This window comes from Podarcis liolepis, assembly GCF_965112155.1.
Source record: "Podarcis liolepis genome assembly, chromosome: 7".
NCBI lineage: Eukaryota > Metazoa > Chordata > Lepidosauria > Squamata > Lacertidae > Podarcis > Podarcis liolepis.
Genome location: NC_139561.1, coordinates 88,163,429 through 88,186,636, shown reverse-complemented (window position 1 = coordinate 88,186,636; position 23,208 = coordinate 88,163,429). Strand labels below are relative to the sequence as shown.

Sequence of the window (23,208 nt, the reverse complement as noted above, 5' to 3'; positions counted from 1 at the left end):
TCAGGTAGTTGTTTATCTCTTTGACATCTGCTGGGAGGGCGTTCCACAGGGTGGGCGCCACTACCGAGAAGGCCCTCTGCCTGGTTCCCTGTAGCTTTGCTTCTCGCAATGAGGGAACCGCCAGAAGGCCCTCGGCGCTGGACCTTAGCATCCGGGCAGAACGATGGGGGTGGAGACGCTCCTTCGGGTATGAGGCTGTTTAGGGCTTTAAAGGTCAGCACCAACACTTTGAATTGTGCTCGGAAATGTACTGGGAGCCAATGTAGTTCTTTCAAGACCGGTGTTACGTGGTCTTGGCGGCCGCCCCCAGTCACCAGCCACATAGCTAGGCCTGATCCAGCAGCGATGCTCTTCATTCTTAAGGGATGTCCAACACATTCTGTGCTTCAAGGCCCAGGGGTTTGAAGCGTAGCAAGCAGGAGGTACGTTGTCTGTTGACTAAGCAAGAGCAGAATGCCTGGATAGATAGGCAGGATAGCTCAGCTAGGTAGAGTGTCATGCTGATAACACAAAGGTTGCAGGTTCAATTCCGGTATGAGACAGCTACATATTCCTGCATTGCAAGAAATTGGACCAGTGGATCGTCAGGATGTCTTCCAGCTCCACAATTCTATTAATCTATATCTCTAGGATTGGGCAGGCTGGCATTGTTTTGTCCTAGGGTGACATGGAGGCCTGAGAGGTTAGACGACTTCAGAGCTGTCTCCTTTGGCGAGTGGTGGCGCCAGAGAAGCTTTTGCTTTCAAGTCGCAAGCTGGCTAAACAGAGGAAGGACGGGGCAGTATCCAACTCCCTTGTCCTGTCAGTGCAGGGAGGTCAGGCTCTGCAATGTGTCTCCTCCCCCTCTCCCACCCGCGGGCTCCATGCCCTCTCCAGTTCTGCTTCAGAGGGTTGGGGGAACCCCAAGGACAGATCTAGGGGGGCTTACGAGGGACAAGGCCGTCCTGTGGCACATGCAGGAACCCTTGCACTGACAGGACATGTTAAATCAGTGCTGCGCCAGGAATAAGCTGTTTTTTGTTCTCTTTTTCTCCCGTTGCGGGAGGGTGGGGAAATCTCCAATACCTTGGAGAGTTCCCTGGCCTTCTTCTGAAGATGCCACCAGGACCAGGGTAAGCAATGCCCTCCATTAAACCCCACGTCAGCCTTTTCTCCCACCCCTCATTGCCCGGCTGGCTGGAGGGGGTTCTGATCAGTCTCGGGTGGGGTGGGTCCAGCTAGGGAAAGTCTCTGTCTCTCAGCTCTTATCTGGCGCATGCCCTTCAACCGCAAAAGAAACCCCAACCCTTCCAAAGGCCACCCGTTTCTCACACACACATGCACCATTGGTGCTGAGCACAACTAACTGCACACCCTTCGCCCACCCAAATGCTTTCATCGTGGTCTCCAGGCTTGTGCTCTTATAAATACCAACACTCCCCTCCCACCCCACCCCCCGAAAAAGAAAAGTATTTGACCTTGTAAAGGTCACCAGGAAGCCACCCTGCTGGGCTTCTGTCAAACTGGAATAGCCAATAAGATGTTAGTCAGAATCCACCATCTCCGCCCCTGAAAACATTGCCCCCCCAGCCAATTTTCAGTGGGGCAGGTGTAGACACACCATTTCTGACCCTTCTCCTGGGCTCCACTCTGCTTGTAGCGAGAGCCTAGTTCAGGGTTTCCCAAACGTGGGCCTCCAACTGCATTTTGGACTACAGTTCCCATCATCACTAGTCCTGCTACCCAAGGATGATGGCAGTTGTAGTCCAACAACAGCTGCAGACCCAAGTTTAGGAAACCCTGGCCTAGTTATTCAGCAAATGTGACCTCAGTCTGTGTTACCTGTATGTGGAATAGTAACAATTCAAGGTGTAAGCATAACTGTCTGGTTGTGTTGTCGCAACAAGTTCTTCAGTAAGGAATGCGGCGTCTTTGTAATAATTTGCTGCAGAAACATGGTTTCTCTTAGTATCTATGTAGGCATGTTCTGTAGTTTCGTATATTGAAAGGGTCGTGTGTACCGTGCTTTATATCTGTGGGGTCTGTGTGAGTGTCATCATGGCATAATAACTGAGCAGTCGCCTTGTGGTGTGGAAACGTTGCCGAGTTGAAGTGTGATATACTTGTTGTGATGCCGTCTTTGGTAACCACGCTGTAACATCTTCATTATCCCAGTAAATACAGGGTTAGAATGAGCATCCTGGGGTCTACAACAATGACACGGTGCTAATGATACTTTTATAAATTAAACCTGTAGTGTTTGTGATGGCGACACATCATCTTTATAGTTTGGGGAGTGTAAACTTTTTGAAAAATTATCTTATATGTATATCACCTTGAGACAGTGGTTTAAAAGGTGATTAATGAAGACAGTCGTACCTCGGTTGACGAACACCTTGCGGCTCGAACGTTTTGGCTCCCGAATGCCACAAACCTGGAAGTTAGTGTTCCGGTTCGTGAACATTCTTTGGAACCTGAACATCCGACTGTGTTCTGCAGCTTTCGATTGGCTGCAGGAACTTCCTGCAGCCAATCAGAAGTTGCGCCTTGGTTTCTCTGAACGTTTTGAAAGTTGAAAGGACTTCTGGAATGGATTCCGTTCGACTTCTGAGGTACGATTGTAGTAGTAGTTGTAGTAATGATGATGATGATGATTATGTAACCAAGCTATTTTGTAATGGGTGAGCCTCTTCAGAGTCATATACTTCAAATTACACTATAGAATAACCAGCTAGTAGCACCATAGTAACATTAACCTCTTTATTAGCAGTGTGGCAATTTTGGAATGACTGCTTTGGTGATTTTTGCTCATAAGATGCTGCAGAATACATATGCGATAAAATCATAAAATATTTGTAGGGATGGTTTACTTCACTCCCAATAACCACATGTTGCTTTTGGGTGTGCTAAGATGGAGCTGGATTGTCCTTTTAGTAACTCCGGCCTCGTCCACACGTCTGCTTGTCCCTCGCCTAGAAAGCATGGGTCCAAGCCCTTTTTTCCTTGGCCCACTCCTTTCCAAGGGAAAACCCACTATTTAGTACAAGATGGGGAGCAAACGTCAAATTGGGGGGCGGGACGACGACCAGAATTGCCATTTGCTCCGATTGTGTGCTAAAGAGCGGTTTTCCTCCCAGGGGGTAAGCAGCGGGACGAGAGGAAGTGCGGCTAAGCCCTCTGTTTATACAGTATTTTAAACTCTTGTTTAATGTTGTAAGGTCTGTCTTGACCATTTTTCTTGGCTGAAAGTGCTGTCCTAGTAGTAGTCTCCTATTGACTACTATATATTGTTCTTTTCATTCTTCTGTAAGTCATCCTTGTAGTAACTCGTTCCAGATGTTTTGGACTGCAATTCCCATCGTCCCTGACCACTGGTCCTGTTAGCTAGGAATCATGGGAGTTTTAGGCCCTGAAAAAACCCACTTTTGAGCACTCAATCAGAGCAAACGTCAACGTGAGTCTTCAACAGATCGCCGTTTGCTCCGACTGAGCTTTAAAGAGCGGGTTTTCACAGAGAAAGCCCGTGGTGTCCTTGTAGCAGTTGTGGTCACATCAACGCCATACATTTGAAGCACAGCACTTTAACAGCCATGGAGAATCCTGGCAACTGTAGTTTGCAGAAGGTGCTGACCTCACAAACCTACAATGACCAGCACTCTTAACAGACGATGGTTCCCATGATTTTCCATGGTGGTTAAAGTGGAATAAGAGTCATTTAATTGTATGATGTGGACGTAACCTGTTTCTTTTTTTTGCTGCCTGTGTAACATTTCTGTTCCTTTCTCACTTATTTCTTTGTGATCTCTCATAATAGTTCCTCTGTGTTATACGTGCTCCTGTTTGTGAGCCTCCCTATAGTAACTTAGGGCTCAACCACAATTCCTTTTGTGTTGCATTTCTAGGCATAGGTATGAGATTTTCAGGTTTTGTTCTTTGCTCCACCGTTTTTCCCAGGAAAGCATGCATCTTACTGCCAAATTGGAGCAGACAGCGACACAAAATGAAGTGTAGACGAGCCCTCACTGTAGCACATTTGCTTTACTCTTGTTCTGTGCTCTAGAGTCACGGTGTCTCTGCTGTCCTTATAGTAACTATGTTGTCCTGTTTTATTGATTGATTGATTGATTGATTGTATGTTGCCCTGTTTATCTCCTTTTAGTGCTCCACTGCACTCTGTCCTGGTGCCTTCCAGATGTTTTGGATTAAAACTCCCATCAGCCCATGCCAGCTGGTGTGAATTATTCTCCAAAATGTCCAGGGGGCGCCAGCTTTGGGGAAAGGGTGCCTTGGAGCTTTTTGGATTCTCATTGTAAACCTCAGATAAAACAAGCCTTATCGGGATGACTTGGGGAGCATCTCTTCCTGTCCTTCCAATACCCCCACGCCCAACCCCAGCCCCGTCCCGAGCACCACGATTGCCCCACCACAAAGGGAAGACAAAGCCAGAGGGGGAAGATATCAGGTGATTGACTTGGCTTCATCCATGAAGTGGAGGAGGCAACTTCATGAAGAAGAAGACAAATGGAAAAGGGGCTGGTCATTAATGCCAGGTGGGCTAATATGAATCCACCCGGAAGAATGGAAGGGGAAGGGGGCGTTTCTTGTGAATGGGAGACCCATCCACCATTCTTGCCCTCCCCGTGCCGTTGGATTCATATCTTCATTAATGACCAATGCCACAGAACGGGTGGTGTGAACTGGTCGCTGACCTTCTGCAACTAATTCTATTAACCCACAAGGATGGGGGGGGCACATCCCGGGTCTCTTACACTCACTCTCCTCCAACTTTTATTCTTAATTCTTTGTCATCGCAGTTCCGTGTCTGTCCACTGCTCTCACGTTATTCTGGTCCATTGGAATTTATTTCACCTTTGCACCACGTCAAGTCCTTACTTTCTGTTTTACTCAGGTTGTGTTTTCCGCAAAAAAAAATGGCTTGTCGCAAAACTACACTTCGAAATTTGGCCCTGGGTGCACAGGTTTTTTTAAACAACAAACAAACAAACAAACTCAGATAGAATAAACCGGCCGTTTATGCTAATTGCGTTGAACCGAACTATTCTCATCTGCCTGCATACACTCTGGCACTCCCAGTCTCAACACCTGCTCCCCACTAAAATATGTAACCTCCAGCAATAGGCATGCAGGGATTTTGCAAAGGACTTTATCTGTTGACATTGAGCCTTTGCTGGAATGTCACAGATAGCCTAAATAACCCTTTCCCCCGGAAGCAATATCCCAGACACAAACTCGACCTTCCCTACACAATGGAGCCACGAGATCCCCTAACCAAATGCATGGCACTTGTGATCCTACTAACTCCTGGTCGGCCGCTGCAGTCCTCACTCTGGTCCAGCTCCCCACCAATAACGGGGGGAGCTTTCAAACAAGTACCGCTCTCTTCCAACCCATGTGGAACATTAAGCCGAGAATTATATTCCTTTGGGCGCTAGGCAGAAATGTTCCGCTTTAACCAGGCCTTTGACTGATTGACATTCAATTCCCTTTTTAAAATGTGCTGTGGAGGTGGGAAGTTATTGGGTTGTGTTTTTGTTTTTATTTTGATTATGTATTTTGTGTTTTTATATTGTGATATTTTTTTTAATCCTGCAAACCGCCCTGAGACCTACAGGTATATACAAATGCAGTTAATTAATAAGTTAATAATAGAATCCTACTACCTCTGTTCCTTCCGCATCCTGGGTAGATCAACTCTCTTGCGCTTATTCGTTTATTTCATAGAATGTATACCTCGCTGGATGGTAATACAAAACAGCAACAACCTCAAAGCGGTTTGCAAAAAGACGAAGCAATAAAATAAAGCAAAATTTAAAACGTACGGAAGTTTAAATGCTAAGGTTAAAATTACCTCAATTTATAAGCATCCAGGTTTGGCTTGTCTAAACAGGAATGTACAGGGCTCCATAGGCAAGGAGTTCCAAAGACCACACAAATGGTTCTTGCAAATGTGGAACTGGTATTATGCGGCACCTGTAGTAGAGCCAATTCCACCGGTGGAAGCGATTGAAGAAGAAGAAGAAGAAGAGTTTGGATTTGATATCCCGCCTTTCACTCCCTTTAAGGAGTCTCAAAGCGGCTCACATTCTCCTTTCCCTTCCTCCCCCACAACAAACACTCTGTGAGGTGAGTGGGGCTGAGAGACTTCAGAGAAGTGTGACTGGCCCAAGGTCACCCAGCAGCTGCATGTGGAGGAGCGGAGACGCGAACCCGATTCCCCAGATTACGAGTCCACCGCTCTTAACCACTACACCACACTGGCTCTCAGTGTGAGTGGGCCCATTGGGATAAGACGACCTCATGGGTAAACTGGACCTGAGTTCTTAAAGGTTTCCATACGCTGATGGTAACACATTGAACTCGGCCCAGTAGCAAATCGGAAACCGGTGCAGATCTTTGGCACGGGTGTCCTGTGCCGACAAGGCCTCGTTCCTGTCAGCAATCATGCTGCAGCATTCCGCACTAACTGCAGCTTCCAGGAAAAGCGCGAGGGAAGCCCCACATAGAGCGTGTTGCAGCAATCAGGCCTTGAAGTACCCAGTGCATGAACTGCTGTGGCAAGGCTTTCCTGCTCCAGGAGCAGCCGTGGCCGTTAAACAAATTGCAGTTGATAAAAGGCACTTCTAGCTACGGAGGCTGCCTGCTCCTTCAGGAAGAGTGCAAACATCCAGGGTAGACAACAAGTAGTTTTTTTATTCCAACAAGCATCCCGTGAAACAAGGAATCGGTGCCCCAGCGTCCTTAATTCAGGCTCAGCCGCTCCTTACTGACCATCTTCAGTGAGGACCTAGCACCTAACTAAAGGTAAAGGGACCCCTGACCATTAGGTCCAGCCGTGGCCGACTCTGGGGTTGCAGTGCTCATCTCGCTTTATTGGCCGAGGGAGCCGGCGTACAGCTTCCGGGTCATGTGGCCAGCATGACTAAGCCGCTTCTGGCGAACCAGAGCAGCGCACGGAAACACCGTTTACCTTCCCGCTGGAGCGGTACCCATTTATCTACTTGCACTTTGACGTGCTTTTGAACTGCTAGGTTGGCAGGAGCAGGGACCAAACAACGGGAGCTCACCCCATCGTGGGGATTCGAACCGCCGACCTTCTGATCGGCAAGTCCTAGGCTCTGTGGTTTAACCCACAGCACCACCCACGTAACTAGCCCCTAACTAGCTATTAATAAATAGTTACTATGATGACTATTTTATTATGATGACAACAGTCGCACCTTGGTTTTCGAACAGCTTAGTTTTCAAACGTTTTGGCTCCCGAACATCGCAAACCCAGAAGTGACTGTTCCGGTTTGTGAACTATTTTTGGAAGCCAAACATCCGATGGGGCTTCTGCAGCTTCCGATTGGCTGCAGGAGCTTCCTGCAGCCAATCAGAAGCCGTGCTTTGGTTTCCAAACGTTTTGGAAGTCGAACGGACCTCCGGAACGGATTCCATTTGACTTCCAAGGTATGACTGTATTTTATTATTAGACGGCCTGTCAGTATACTTTTTTATTATGTTTTTATCATTGGCGTTCTGTAATGCGTTTTTAATGTTGTACTCTGCCCTGGGAGCTCTTGATGAAGGACGGTATATAAATAATAATAATAATAATAATAATAATAATAATAATAATAATAATAAAAAACATCCAGAGTGAGGCCTTCAGGGCTGCCCCTTGATCTGTGTGCAGCATCCTTGTTTTGCCGTGTGGATTGCCTTGCCCGAAAACCATCCCCCTTTCTCAAGCCCAGCGTTGGAGAACCCCCATTTTGTACTAACCGCACATTTCTCCCTTGCCCTTTCACCCCAACCCCCCCCTCACCCTGCCGCCATTCCCAACTCCATTTTTTTCCTCCTCTCTCCGTGTTGCTCCTGCTAACGATGGCCAGTTCTCTCTCTTCCCTTGACCCCTCCCCTGCTCTAGGAGAGAAGGTGATGGCGGACGATCTGTTTACACAGGACCTCTTCCGGTTCCTGCAGCTCCTGTGCGAAGGACACAACAACGGTAGGTTCCACATGCCACCTAGAGGGCTTCCAAAACTGGAGCTGATGGAGTCGATTGAGGGAGGGGAATGGGAGAACACACAGGGCAGGGGAGGGCAGGGTGGTTGGGGCCTAATGGAAAGGGTGCGTGGAGAGTCAGGGGCAAGGAACGTTTCTTTTCTTTTTTTAAAATAATTTTTTATTGGAAATTTTGTTTACAACATAACACAACCCCCACCCCACCCCGCCAACACAGAAATCCACCCCCATCAGACACAAACATAACAACAAGCATAATATACAACAAAACAAACAACCAAATAAAAAACTTCCTTTATCCTGTTTCTGGCATCCTTATTTACTTCTTATAAGCTGTTTCCTTTATGAATAATTATTAAGATTTTTCTAATTATAACTTAAATATCCACAAAGTCTCCTGCAGGCATTAATCGAAACAAGTCCAGGTATGAATTTTAGGGCACTGTTTTGTGAAGTATTCTCTGCACTTTCCCCCATGCTTTTTGAAATTCTTGCCTAGTGTGATCTCTGATTGCCTCTGTTAATCTAGCCAGTTCAATATACTCTAACAGTTTGTCTTGCCATTTTCCCGCTTGGCGGACTGACTTTGACAGGTGAGTAAGAGCAGCAGCACCCTGTCATTCATATTGACGCCATATTGACTGATCAACAGGTGGGCTGTCCCACTCACCTGTCAAAGTTGATCCTTGGAGGTTGGGAAGAGGTTAATCAGGATTAAACTCCTTGCACATCTGCAGGGTTCGGGAACGCCAGCAAGTTCCCCCCATCCCACTAGTACGCCTGAACCATGCAGGATTGAACTCCCAGCACACCAGTTGAAATGCAGGGGGCTGAATCCTCCTTTCTGCAAGGTTCCAGTGCACCAGCCAGTTCCCGCCCCCCAAAAAAAGAATCATAGAATCCTAGAGTTGGAAGAGACCACAAGGGCCATCGAGTCCAACCCCCTGCCAAGCAGGAAACACCATCAGAGCACTCCTGACATATGGTTGTCAAGCCTCTGCTTAAAGACCTCCAAAGGAGGAGACTCCACCACACTCCTTGGCAGCAAATTCCACTGTCAAACAGCTCTTACTGTCAGGAAGTTCTTCCTAATGTTTAGGTGGAATCTTCTTTCTTGTAGTTTGGATCCATTGCTCCGTGTCCGCTTCTCTGGAGCAGCAGAAAACAACCTTTCTCCCTCCTCTATGTGACATCCTTTTATATATTTGAACATGGCTATCATATCACCTCCTCCAAAGAAGGAGACTCCACCACACTTCTTGGCAGCAAATTCCACTGTCGAACGGCTCTTACTGTCAGGAAGTTCTTCCTAATGTTTAGGAACCTTCTAACAAGTCTTAACTGGGCAGGACCGAACTCCCCATGCATCATCTAAAGCATGGGAAGTTAAATCCTTCTTTCTGCTGCTGTGTCGCTACCTGTCCAGCACTTGACATCACATACGATGCATTGGTTTACCACTAAGGGTTGTTGCAAATATAAAGGTGGGGTTTTGAGGGGGGTGGGGGGGGGTGGGAGAACCAAGATATTATCAATGGAAGGAAGTGTCCCATTCTCACCCTGCTCCCTTTTTACTCCAGACTTCCAGAACTACCTGCGGACACAGACGGGGAACACGACCACCATCAACATTATCATCTGCACTGTTGACTACCTTCTGCGACTGCAGGTGGGTGTTTTCATCCCAGGCCAAACCTGGCTCAGGAAGTGTCAGTTCTGCCAAAGCATTAGACCCAGATACAGCTGCTCTTCAGCTCTTGAGCTGGCGAGAATTTCAGCCTGCTTTTGCAAACCTTACAAGTCTGAGAATCTGGTTCGTCACCTGCAAGGTCCTTTCCTTTTTATTATTATTGCAAAATGTACTCACCATAGCGGGAAAGGTCTTCTTGTGTCCAGAGGCACTCTGCCCTTGGCACCAGAATATGGTATGACTGCATCTTCTGCGCATTTGACTTGTGAGGTTTCAGCTACATGTGGTTGAAGGCTGCTGGTTGAAATCCCACAAGTTTAAATGGCAAGCGAGGTGGAGAGCTTAAAAGCTCCTTCTGTGCTGGCAAAACTCAGTGCAAAAAGAGCTCTCTGTGTGCCAGGTCTGGGGTGCTTCACACAAGATCTCGCAGGAACTTAGACGGCCCGGTGAGATCTCACGAGAGCCTTCTGGGACCTTGGCGCATCGGCTGCAGAAGCCCCAAGGTGCTCTTGTGGAGGCTGTTCCTGTCAGCATCGCCCTAGAGCCAGTGCACCAACTGGACTCATGCACCTCAACCCCGACTGGGCTGGGCGAGCTGGGTAGCACCGCCAGAGACCTCCTTCTCGCAGGAACAGGTCACAGTGCTGTGGACTCACAGCTTAGAGCTGAGAGCACCGGATTCACTGTCTCAATACTACAGTCGTTGCGCAGCAGAGTTTTGCAGAGTCTTGCAGAGTATAAACCACTCGGAGAGCAGCTCTGTAGAATATCTTCCTTTTATTCTGTAACTACAACTATGATACAAAACTATATACAGAGCTGAATATTCTAAGCATAAATCAATGCTACACTGAGAGTCTGCAGCTGCTCTTAGCAGCAATCTTATCTCTAGGATCTCCAACACTCTCACTTTCTCCGATACACTGACTGACTGACTCTCTCTCACACACACAGATATGTTGCTGGGCAGAATAAGTAGATAGGCACGACACGCCTCCTGCTCTCTGGAGAGTCAGCAGAGACCATCAGGAGATGATCAGGAGATTCTTGGGTATGGGAGGGGTGAACCCTTAGCACCGAACCCCACATGAGACGCGATCGTACTGTACTTGAAACCAGCACAGCTTGTAATGAGTGAGGCCTGAACTAAAAGCCCTCCACTAACGGGCAGCCCTTGAGAGTTGGAAGTCCTAGGTGGGACTGGTGGGAGTTGCAGTCCAGAACATCTGGAGGGCACCAGGTTGGGGAAAGCTGGATCAGGTCATAAAATAGGAAGTATTGACAATCAAGTCTGCTGGTAGGATCACGCAAATCATCTCGGATTTAGCATCTTCGTATTCTGGCCACAGACAGCGTTCCTTGGACCCAGCAGGGTAGTGGAAAATGGGGCAGCAAAGTAACCTTTCGATTTTTTTCCCACCCACGGAAATCGCCAGGAGTCTATTAGTGATTTCTACTGGTATTACTCGGGCAAGGACGTCATTGATGAACAGGGCAAGCGGAACTTCTCCAAAGCCATGGCTGTAGCCAAGCAGGTCTTCAACAGCCTCACTGAGTACATCCAGGTATTATTATTGCCACTGTTGTTGTTGTTGTCTGAAAATCAGTTTTTAAAATTGCAACCAGAAGAAGAGAGTGGGTTGTGTTTTGGAGGTATGGGGTGTTAGGGGAAGAGGTACTACCTCTGGTAGGGGACCCTTTGCCCACCTATGGGCCTCCCCACCCTGCACTCAGCTCACACCTGTGGCTCCTAGAAGCTGTCAGCAGGCGACAGGGGCCACATCCCAGGGAACAGCTATCACTGGCCAGCTAAATCAGGTGAGGGCAGCCAATGGGTCTCAGGGACTTCCCCTGCATGCGAAGACAGGCTGCAGTGGATTGAATGGACAAGACCGATAGTACAGCAGTCAAGAAGGCGGTTCCTGCACGTGCTGTAGAAGGAAGTGAGAGGCAAATAAGGCTCATCTACCTGGGAAGATGGGACGCGGGTGGCGCTGTGGGATAAACCACAGAGCCTAGGACTTGCCAATCAGAAGGTCGGCGGTTCGAATCCCCGCGACGGGGTGAGCTCCCGTTGCTCGGTCCCTGCTTCTGCCAACCTAGCAGTTCAAAAGCACCTCAAAGTACAAGTAGATAAATAGGTACCACTCCAGTGGGAAGGTAAATGGCGTTTCCGTGCGCTGCTCTGGTTCACCAGAAGTGGCTTAGTCATACTGGTCACATGACCCAGAAGCTGTACTTCCGGCCAATAAAGCGAGATGAGCACCACAACCCCAGAGTCGGCCACGACTGGACCTAATGGTCAGGGGTCCCTTTACCTTTTTACCTGGGAAGGTAGCCCATCTATGAGAAGGAAATCTCTGATCCTACACAAATCCGGAGTGGAGTCCCTAAGATGGTTGGATGGCGCCTTGTACGCCTCCTTCCAGCAACTCCTGCAGCCAATCTGGTGCCAAACGTCTTTCTCTTCTTTCCTTTGGATCACATATTGAGGCTGAGAGGGGGTCTTGTTGTCTGGGCAGCCCAGGACCTCCACCCAGAGTGCCCAGGCTTGTGTCCTGGGGAGGTCACTTTGGTGCTGCTAACTCAGCAGTTTAACTTCACCCCCAGAAGCACACTCCATTGTCTCTTGAGAAAGATGGATTCAACGTTCTGCCATCTCCCTTATTGCAGGGCAGATTCGAGCGTAAACCATACGTGGAACGAGTCTGCCCCTGCGGCTTGATGGAGGTAGAAACTGTCTCTCATGCCTTGTTACGCTGCCGATTCTACAGGGGATACACGCTCGGTATTTATTACCCCGCTATGCAAAAATCTCCAAATGAATCCGAACTTCAGTGTCTAAAATCCCTTGTAGAGGACAAGGATCCTGAGATCACGCTAAGGGTAGCCAAATTCTGTGCGATTGCCATAAAACGTAGGGAACAAGCTGTGCTATCATAATGATTAAGGCCTTAAGTGATAATTTTAGCTTATATGTTAGTGACTAAGTTTTAATTTATATATTTTTTAACTGTTGCTATATCTGTATTGCCCCTGTTATACTTAATTGCAAATTCATATGTACCCCTATTTCGTTTTATGACCTCCTTGATATTGTATGTGGGCTGGAACTGGTCTGTGACCGAAATAATAAATTCATTCATTCATGGATGTCATCAAAGGGAAATCCTCTATCCCAGGGGGTGCCCTGCATCTATCCAGCTCCCTCACCTCTCCATCCTTTTCTGGAGTGCATAGCCCCTCCTTTCTGAGGCTCCCATGTGACGATTTACCCCACACTGAGCTGTGTATAAGCTGGGCAGGACGAATGCCCCATGCACAGATCATCTTCAGCAGCCCTTTGTTCAGACTCCTAGGTATAAATCGGATCTCTTCACTCCATTATTTCCCCCTTCCTCGCCAGGGACCGTGCACTGGGAACCAGCAGAGCTTGGCACACAGCAGGCTGTGGGACGCTGTCATTGGCTTCCTCCATGTCTTTGCTCACATGATGATGAAGTTGGCTCAGGTAAAAGCGAAAACGAGCGAGTGCAAGTTATTGTCTGAACCCTGGCAAGGGGCAAGAGGGTAGGGAATATCTTGGAGGTTGTTCATGAGCAGCGGTTGAGGAAGAGTATCCTGAGCAGATAGAGCGAGCAAGGTCTTAGCGCATGGAAGATATGCAAGGCTGTGTGGCGTGCTCCACAGCCAAGCCCCACAACTGTGAACCATAGAATCATAGAAGAGTTGGAAGAGACCACAAGGGCCATCGAGTCCAACCCCCTGCCAAGCAGGAAACACCACCAGAGCACTCCTGACATATGGTTGTCAAGCCTCTGCTTAAAGACCTCCAGCCTTTCTTGGCCAGCTTCAAAGAAAGAACAAGCCCCAGGGTCCCAGACATCAATGGCTAAGCAGGGAAAACTTAATATTCTGCACATTGTCTTGCCAAACTGTTGACTTTGGAAGCCATGCAACGGCAGCAGAGAAGCCTGGCTTTTGGATTTGGGTGCCAAACTCTCAAATCGGTGGCCATCTCTTGAATCAAGGAACCAGGCTTTTGCATCCCATCTTTCCTAACCAGTAGCAAATGTTTGCCAGCTTGGTCCTACCCCAAGCTCAAGCTTAGGTGCACAAAGCCATCTCTTTCTACATTTTATAGCCAGGCTTGGGGAAATGGAAGTCAAACTGTGAATGCAGAGTGGCTGCGTTTGGGTCGCTGTCTGGTGCATTTCCTTAGAAAGGCAGTTTTTCTCCCCACCTGCCATCACCTTTGCGGTAAAACTCCTTAAAAAAAAATTCTAGCTAGACTCTGCTTACTTGAAATGGGACTACAGGTACCTCTGCTAATTTGCACTGTAGGGTTGGCTCCCTGCCTCACTGGGGTCTGGATAAGCCCCCATTCTTTTGGCAACATACCTTTGAGGTGGATGGAAAGATGGAGCAGGAGGGGAAAGCCTTGTCAGGAAGTACGAGTATAGGGTGAGATGTGGGGTGGATGGGGGAGGGGAGGTTGCGTGCGGTGCGGTCTCCCTTTTAATCTCTGCACTAACCCCAGGCTCCCCTGCTCTGTGCCTCTCCCCACCCCCACCCCTTCCACTCCTGATCTCTCAGCAACAGCTTTGAGCATCCCTCCTCCTGAAAAGGACCATTTTTGTATTTCACCATCTGGCCTTCCTTTATACCACACAGACAGATGCACACATTTTCCTGACCTGTGTCGTGAATGCCTCTCCCTTCCACTGAACTGGAATCCACCTAGGATTTTGAAAAGAGAGAGAGAGGGTTGTCCAGATCTATTTGCAGCAGCCGGTCCCATTTAGGAATGGGGGAGCAATTCAATTTAAGTTTGCATTTAGAAGGCGGTTCAATCAAATCCGCACTTCCTGGAACGATGTGCAAACAGGTGCAAGCCATTCTGAAGGCAGGGCTGCATACAGCCACCCTTGTTACAATCAAAAGCAGAAATAACCGTGAATGCACAATAGAAAGGGCTCTGGTACGACCCAGAGCCTGGAGCTGCGGAGGTTGTGAAATCTAGTGGTTGAAGCCCAGGCTCAGTGTCCTTCCCCACTGCAGATTCCGCCCCCACCACACTGGGAGAATGAAGATATGCGCAGGTGTCCCTTTTCCTCCCTGCCCTTGCCCCTCTCCCCCACCCCACACGCCCACCTTTCCCCAGAGAAGGGAGGGCAAGCCTGTTCTGACCCCCAAGCAACAAAGGAACGTGCTGGATGGTAAACCTGGCAAAATACAAAAATGTTCTTAAAAATGTTTCTGAATAACATTTTTATTCTGATGTGTGACAGATGACCCAACCCCCAGGACTTCGAAATGGCGTAAGAACCTTTTATGTAGTAGTATGTGGCCATCTCATGCCCTGCTCACTCTGCCTGCTCCTTCCTTCCTTCCTTCCTTCCCTCCCACCCATCCTTCTTGGTTCCTTCCTTTCCTTCTTTCTGTCCTCTTTCACTTCTTTTTCTCTTTTCCCCTCCTTTCCCATCCACTTCTCCTCCTTTTCCCTAGGCTCCTTTTCTCTACTCCTCCTTTCGACAGGCCAGACCAATTTAAGTAACACACACACACACACACACACACACTGGAAAAACACCCAAAAGGGTCCTGAGGCCTTTAGATTAAGTCCTCATCTGCTCCCTCCAGCTGCTGTCTAGGTCAAGCCAGACTTTCCTTTCTTTGAACACATGACAAAGGAGGTGTGAACAATGGTCTGGATAAGACTCTGCAACCATTGTGCTAAATGATATTAAGATTCTGCAGCCAGGCAACATATACCCTGCTGTAGATATTTCAGCCTGTGAAAATTACCATATTTTTCCGTGTATAAGACTAGGGCTTTTTCCTAAAAAACAATGTCCAAAATTTGGGTGGGGGGTTCCTTATACACTGATAGATCTCTCCCCCCCCCCCATTTTCTTAAATCAGAGTCTTATAAAAGGGGGTGTCTTATAGACAGAAAAATATGGTAATTCCATCCAACATACAGTGGTACCTCGGGTTACATACACTCCAGGTTACATACACTTCAGGTTACAGACTCCACTAACCCAGAAATAGTGCTTCAGGTTAAGAACTTTGCTTCAGGATGAGAACAGAAATTGTACGGCAGCAGCGGGAGGCCTCATTAGCTAAAGTGGTGCTTCAGGTTAAGAACAGTTTCAGGTTAAGTACGGACCTCCGGAACGAATTAAGTACTTAACCCGAGGTACCACTGTATTTGAATACTTTTATCTCATACATTTATGCAAATGTCTGTAATTTGTTTTTCACTTGTTTTATTTACAATTCTGCATAATTATATGATTATTATTATTAATTAAATTTATATACCTCCCCTATACCCGCAGGTCTCAGGGAGGTTCACAGGATAAAATCAGAATATAAAACCACAAAATACATGATCTGAACAAAAACAACCCAATAACCCCCTTCCAAAAACACATTTTTAAAGGGCATGTGGTTTTGCTGGTGACGGAGAGGGGAGGCTACGCAGTGAAATGGAACTCTGCTGCCTCATCTCCACCTATGTACATGCACACAGACACTCCCGTGGTTTCAGAGAAGACACTTTAGCAAGGTGTCACGGTGGGTGCGCTACAAGGCAGCTGCTGTCGTTGCCAGAACCCTGACACCTTCATTGTTTGAGAACCCTGGCACCTTCCCATTGCATTAACCTGCGAGGCCCAACGCACACACCCAGAGCAGCAGGGAAAGTGCCTGGCAGAAGCCTTTTTTGAAAATAAAATAATACCTCGGCCTAGGACCCACGTACCTACAGGACTGCCTCTCCTGGTATGCCCCGCGGAGGACCTTAAGGTCCACAAATGACAACACTTTGGAGGTCCCAGGTCGCAAGGTGGTTAGGTTGGTCTCAACTAGGGCCAGGGCCTTTTCAGTACTGGCCCCGACTTGGTGGAATGCTCTGTCCCAAGAGACTAGGGTCCTGCGGGACTTGACATCTTTCTGCAGGGCCTGCAAGACAAATCTGTTCCGCCTGTCCTTTGGCTTGGACTCAGTCTGACCCTTATGTTTCCCTCCCCTTATGGTCTTGATTTATCGGCTATTTTTAAAATGAGGCTGCATTTTAACCTGTATTTTAAATTGGTTCCCCACCCCCATTATGTTTTTTACTGTGATTTTATTGGTGTTAGCCGCCCTGAGCCTGGCTCTGGCTAGGGAGGGCAGGGTATAAATAATAATAATAATAATAATAATATTATTATTATTATTATTATTATTCAGAATCTCCCCAGTTCACCCTATAGCTGCCCACTTCTCTGTCTTACTGGGAAACCTCACTTCCCCCATTCTGTACACACACACACTTTAAGAAAAATCTCAGCCCTTGCTGGTAGATCCATGCAGGAGAGCCAAAAACATGTCTGTTGCTCTTTCCCATCATGCCTCAGTGCAGGGGAATATGGTGGTCTGGCCTGGTCTGCTTTCCCCTCTCGGTCTGCAGCAGCTGGCCCTTGCTTATCACCCCAGCCCTCCTTTCTCCCCTTCTGTCTTTTCTGCTTCTCCATGCTTCTCCAGACCCCTCCTCCAGCCACCACCATTAAATGGGGTCGTCAGGAGCTCCATGGTTGGCCACCGCTTTGGCTTGCTGGCTCACGCCCCATCCTAGCTCATGTTGTCATGCCGCGGGCATTGAGGGCGAAGGGGAGGGTTTGCGTTGGCGTTGACTGAAGCTGGCAGCCGGCCCTCTTCTCTCGGCTTGACGCCGGCTGGGAGTTGCGGGCAAAGAGGCGAAGCGCCTCTGGAGCGCGTGGCCTCTGAACCGAAACCAGTGTACTCACCTCCCCGATTCTAGACTCCCAGCCCTAAGCTGGTTTCACAGTCCGTCCCTCTCCTAGGGAACTGCAGTTGTGCCAGAGAGGCTGCAGATAGCAAATATAATCAAGAGAGGCCTTGTCACCAGGGGAAGGTCTTCTTTGTTTACGGTGTAGATATGCCCGTGATGCCAGTCGCTGGAGGGAGTGGCATGGAAGACCTTCAAGAGGGGTGTTTTCCTCCCAGTGTCCTCTTCCCAAGCAGGCGAGGCTAGGAAATGGGGGTGCAGAGGCTGGGTGGGCGGCACTGGGGGATATTTCCGCCCCTCACCAAAACTATCTCTTTGTTGCGCTGCCCATGAGGATCAATTTCGGAGCGAATCCTACCCTGAGGTAAGAAGGGCGTCCCTGCCTCTCCAGAGGCCCAGCTCTTGGGTGGTCCTTCAGTCAGAGGAGGAGGAGGAGAGGCTGGGGCCTCCTCAGCATGCTCACATTAGAGTAAGGTGTTCCCCTCACATGTCACAGTGTGCCCTGTGGCCGGCTGTGTACCTAAGCTGACTTCATATATCTGAGTCTCTCCTCTAAGGCTCCGGTTCCAGGTGCCCTGGGACCTCAGGGGGTCATCTTGGGGTGGCACCATCTCAGGGGCCTGAAGAATGGGCCACAGTGCTCATGGCCCAAGTTGAGACCCGCTCCTTGGTCTCTATGGGCTGCCACCACCTCTCCCTCCTTCCTGTCCCACACCTAGTTGTGACCGGGTTTCCATTGCCCTGTTAGAAGCCAACAGGTGTGACAGGGCCAGGGAAGGCCGGGCCTTAAGAATACAAGTGGAACGTGGGGCGTGGGGGTGAAGGGGATCTGCGTCCGGAGGCCTCCAAGACACTGGAAGAGATGTCTCTGGTTCCGCAGCACTTAATATCTCCCATGTCTCCCACCCACCCAGGATTCAAGCCAAATTGGGCTTCTGAAGGAGCTGCTGGATCTGCAGAAAGACATGGTGGTGATGTTGCTGTCCCTTCTGGAAGGTAAGACTCCTTAGCCAGGGCGGGGACAGCCAGTCAGGGCTCCATGGCAGCTTCCCTGAGCAGACAGGGGTGTTTTCTGGCTCTACCTGGAGATGCTAGGAGTTTAATGTGGGATCCTGTGTGTGTGTGTGCCAAACTGCTACAACCCACTGAGATAAGTTGCACATATCTCAATCACCCTGAATCCACCTGACAGTGCTTACATGAGTGCAACACCCACCCACTCATCACTTGTGTATCCACCCCCAACACACTTCTCATTCCCACGTCTAACCTTACTTTTTATGTGCCTACCCAGGGAACGTGGTGAACGGCACCATCGCTCGGCAGATGGTGGACATGTTGGTGGAATCTTCCAGTAACGTGGAGATGATTCTCAAGTTCTTCGACATGTTCTTGAAGCTGAAGGACATTGTAGCATCGGACGCCTTCCGAGACTACATCACAGACCCGCGGGGTCTCATCTCCAAGAAGGATTTCCAGAAAGCCATGGATAGCCAAAAGCAGTACACGCCGTCCGAGATCCAGTTCCTGCTCTCTTGCTCGGAGGCCGATGAGAACGAGATGATCGACTATGAGGAGTTTGCCGATCGATTCCAAGAGCCCGCCAAGGATATCGGCTTCAACATCGCTGTGCTGCTGACCAATCTCTCAGAGCACATGCCGCACGACAACCGCCTGAAGACCTTCCTGGAGTTGGCGGAATGCATCCTCAACTACTTCAGCCCCTACTTGGGCCGCATCGAGATCATGGGCGCCAGCAAGCGCATTGAGCGCATCTACTTCGAGATCAGCGAGACCAACAAGGCCCAGTGGGAGATGCCCCAGGTCAAGGAGTCCAAGCGGCAGTTCATCTTTGACGTGGTCAACGAGGGGGGCGAGTCGGAGAAGATGGAGCTCTTCATCAACTTCTGCGAGGACACCATCTTTGAGATGCAGATCGCGGCACAGATTTCAGAGGAGGAGGGCCAGGAGGAGGAAGAGGAGGAAGAGGAAGGAGAAGGGGCAGAAGGTGGGGAAGCCGAGAAGGTGTCGGCACCATCGGAGTCATCCTCGGTCTTCGGGGAGTTTTTGGACAGCGTGTTAAACTTCTTCCGCATGTTCACCTACCGCAACATCCGCCGGAAGCTCCGCAAGATCAAGCAGATGACGGTCAAGGAGATGGCCGTGGCTGTGGCCACCTTCATCTACACCATTCTGATGAGCATCCTCCTCTTCTTCTACAACATTTCCAAGGGCATCTTCCTCCTCATCTGGAACACGCTCTTTGGGGGCGGCCTGGTGGAGGAAGCCAAGAAGATCACAATGACGGAGCTGTTGGCCAGCATGCCCGACCCAACGCAGGACGAGGTGCATGGAGACGTGGCCCCTTCCGAGGAAGTTGAACAGGAGGCTGAGGAAGGGGAGGAAGCAGAGATAGTGGAGCCCGGCAAGGAGGACGTGCCTGCTGAAGGGGGGGAGGGCTTCGACATGAAGAAAGAGCATTTCCGATCCACAGCTCCTGATGCGCCTGGCGGGCTTGGCGATATGGGGGACACGACCCCAGTGGAGCCCCCTACGCCCGAAGGATCGCCCATCCTCAAGAGGAAACTGGGAGTACGTATAGGGCTTCAGGCGGTGCCTGAATAGTGGTGGGAATTCCTAGGGTCTCTCTAGGAGGAGATGAGGCTTTATGATCTCTTCTGATAGTCTCCTTAAGCCGATAAACACCAATAATAATAATAATCCTGTGTAAATTTCCCGTTCTTCCATTCCTCAAATCGAGATGGTTTCCATATATCATCGCCTTCATAGATAGCATCGCTCTTTCCATCTCGCAAAACTGTCGCTCTTAAGTCCCTCTGAGGAGTTTCACCCACAATATATAAACGGGTCCATTACTTTCAATGGGTTTTCTCCAAGTAGGACTTAGCTGGAGATAGCCCTTGGTCCCTGCTGCTCACTGGCATGCAATAAACCCCCCTGCGTGCAGCTATGATGCCCACAAACTCGTTTTGCTCCCAGCCGCCTTGTGGCACCAATTCGCTCACCAACCCATCTTCTTGTGACTCTCTAGGTGGAAGGAGAGGAAGGGGAGGCAGAGCCGGAGAAGATTGAGGAGCCTCCCGTGGAACCAGAGAAAGCTGAGTGAGTGCCGTGCTTGGTGAAAGTGGATTGCACACTCTGGATTAAGCTGGGGCTTGCAGGGGAGAAAACCAGAGGGGTGGTGCTGGGAGCAGGATGTTCCTGAGAACCTTAGCCCTTTATGTTTACTTTTAAAAGCAGCCAGTTGCCATCCCTCAAGGTCTCAAAAATACGGAAGCCAGCGCGGTGAACTCCAGATGTTGCTGCACTCCAGCTCCCATCATCCTTTGCTGCTGGCCATGTGGATGGGGCTGATGGGAGTTGAAGCACAACAACATTGAGGGGGGCGACGCATTGGCTTCCCATGGTGTGTGGCCCATTTAAGCTGGAGAGGGGTTCAAATACAGGGTTCAAATACAGGGTGGCAAAGGTGGTGTGTCTTTCAAGTTTTCTCTCCACCTCCCCCCTTGTCCCTCCCAGTGCTGAAAATGGAGAGAAGGCAGCAAAGGAGGAGGAAGAAGAGAAGAAGAAGGAGGAGGAGAAGGAAGAGGAGGAGGAGAAGCCCAAAGAGAAGGAGGAGCCACCAGCCAAGCAGAAGAAGAAGGTGGCCCAGAGGGACAAGAAGCAGGCAGAGGAAGGAGGCTCGGAGTTTTGGAACGAGCTGGAGATCCAGAGGACAAAGTTCCTGGTAAGGGAGATGACCAGAGACATTTGGGCTCCACGTTTCTGAATTATGCGTCATGTAGAGAAGGGGGGGGGCGTTTTCCTCCCTGGGTCATAATGCTAAAACCCGGTGGGACCATCCATTGGAGCTGAACCATGGGAGACAGACAAAGGTAAAGGGACCCCTGACCATTAGGTCTAGTCGCGGACGACTGGGGTTGTGGCGCTCATCTTGCTTTATTGGCCAAGGGAGCCGGCGTACAGCTTCCGGGTCATGTGGCCAGCATGACTAAGCCGCTTCTGGCGAACCAGAGCAGCGCACGGAAACGCCGTTTACCTTCCCTCCGGAGCGGTACCTATTTATCTACTTGCACTGGTGTGCTTTCGAACTGCTAGGTTGGCAGGAGCAGGGACTGAGCAACGGGAGCTCACCCCGTCGCGGGGATTCGAACCGCTGACCTTCTGATCGGCAAGTCCTAGGCTCTGTGGTTTAACCCAAAACGCCACAAAGGAGGCGGTTTTTCACCCACTGTAGAGTTGAACTATGGACTCTCCTCCCACAACCATATGGCAATGGCCATCAATGTTTTCAAAGGGCGGTTGGACCAATTAATGGAGACTGTCCGTGGTTGCTAGGCACAGGGATGTTCTTCTGCTTCCGCAGTCCGTCTGCTTCTGAATACCAGCTGCTTGGGGAGGTCTTTGTGGCCCTTTGGCCTGGTCCAGCAGGGCTTTCCCGATGTTCCTAAGGACATGCACGCCCACATTGTTCTTCTCCTCTTATCCACCCTCTCTGCAGAATTACCTGTCCAGGAATTTCTACAATCTCCGCTTCCTCGCCCTCTTCCTGGCCTTTGCTATCAACTTCATTTTGCTCTTCTATAAGGTAAGTAGGTCTGGAGATCTGCCAAGGGACAGATGGGGCACCCTGGATTCAAGAGGAGAATTAGTCTGACAAGTTAATGCAGGCCAGAGGACGGATCCAGGCTGCAGTTTGGGAAGTGCACAAGTGGGAGAAAGCAGGTTGTGCGCAATGACATATTTTCCCCGCACTGTAGGTTTTTCATGCCATATTTTAAATAGTTGCAACCTTCCCCAAGGGTGTACGGTGCATAATAAATTTTAATAGCCACCACAACAGTAACAAATCATCCTGGGATCCAAAACAACTGGGCACAGCTTTTGGGAGGGCAAATGGTTGGAAACCAAGAACTCTTGCCAGGGTAGGGACCCTCAGACCTGCAGGGCAAATGTGCCCCCCATAGACCTCTCTCTCTCTGGTTTTGGCACATTCCCCATCCCACACCCCTCTCTGGCCCTGCTTTGCACCCCAAGTGCTCCCCCCCCCGGCTGGATCGTGTCCTTGGACTCAGCTCGTGCCTCTTGCTTGCCTGGGTGCCTGTGTTGGTCCTGTGGGTTACCCAAGAGGCGAGGTCCAAGTCCGGTCCGTGGTCAAAGGTGCAACGAGGAGGCAGTCCATAGTAGCTGAAGCTGGGTGCAGGGCAGGGAGTCGGGTGAAGTCAGGAACAGGCTTGCAAGCAGGGAGCCAGGGCGGGTCAGGAGCTCAGGCAGGAAAGCAGAACAGGGTTCAGGCAGGAACTAGCAACCAACAATGTTGCTCCTGCAACTTGGGTCTGGGGCTGGCTGGCTTTTATCTGCCCCGAGGCATAGCCCCCCCCCCCCGATCCTCTGGTGACTTGCCTCTCCTGGCCTGGAGGCGAGCACTCCTCCGGCGTGAACTTAGTTCCCTCCGCCTCTCTGCCCTGAGCCTCTGCAGCTCAGGAGAGGCTGGAGGGTTACCGGACCCAGAGGCAACCTCAGCTTCCTCTGATGGGGCTGAGAGTGGAGCACCAGCAGGCAATGGGTCCTCCATCACCTCCATCAGACTTAGCTGATGCCTGCACCTGAGGATCCCACACAGGTGAGGACCCTTCAGGCTCAAGCCCCAGCCCCGGCTCAGCTGGTTCTGGAGGCGGGGAATCCTGTG

The 23,208-nt window shown here is 49.8% G+C and overlaps 1 protein-coding gene across 11 annotated transcripts in view; it reads left to right on the top strand.

Moving 5' to 3' along the window:
• The window catches only part of RYR1 (ryanodine receptor 1), a 208,177-nt gene that overhangs the window by 170,201 nt on the left and 14,768 nt on the right, over positions 1-23,208 (top strand). For 4 of the 11 annotated variants that reach the window (XM_083515697.1, XM_083515698.1, XM_083515699.1 and 1 more), the window contains 11 exons: positions 7,910-7,990; positions 9,588-9,676; positions 11,134-11,262; positions 13,104-13,208; positions 14,989-15,018; positions 17,833-17,862; positions 18,413-18,494; positions 18,793-20,090; positions 20,551-20,621; positions 21,039-21,246; positions 22,021-22,107. In XM_083515697.1, coding sequence (XP_083371823.1) covers positions 7,910-7,990; positions 9,588-9,676; positions 11,134-11,262; positions 13,104-13,208; positions 14,989-15,018; positions 17,833-17,862; positions 18,413-18,494; positions 18,793-20,090; positions 20,551-20,621; positions 21,039-21,246; positions 22,021-22,107 — 2,210 coding nt within the window. The remainder of the gene's footprint in view (positions 1-7,909; positions 7,991-9,587; positions 9,677-11,133; positions 11,263-13,103; positions 13,209-14,988; positions 15,019-17,832; positions 17,863-18,412; positions 18,495-18,792; positions 20,091-20,550; positions 20,622-21,038; positions 21,247-22,020; positions 22,108-23,208) is intronic. The other 7 variants (XM_083515696.1, XM_083515704.1, XM_083515695.1 and 4 more) reach the window with 2 other exon arrangements.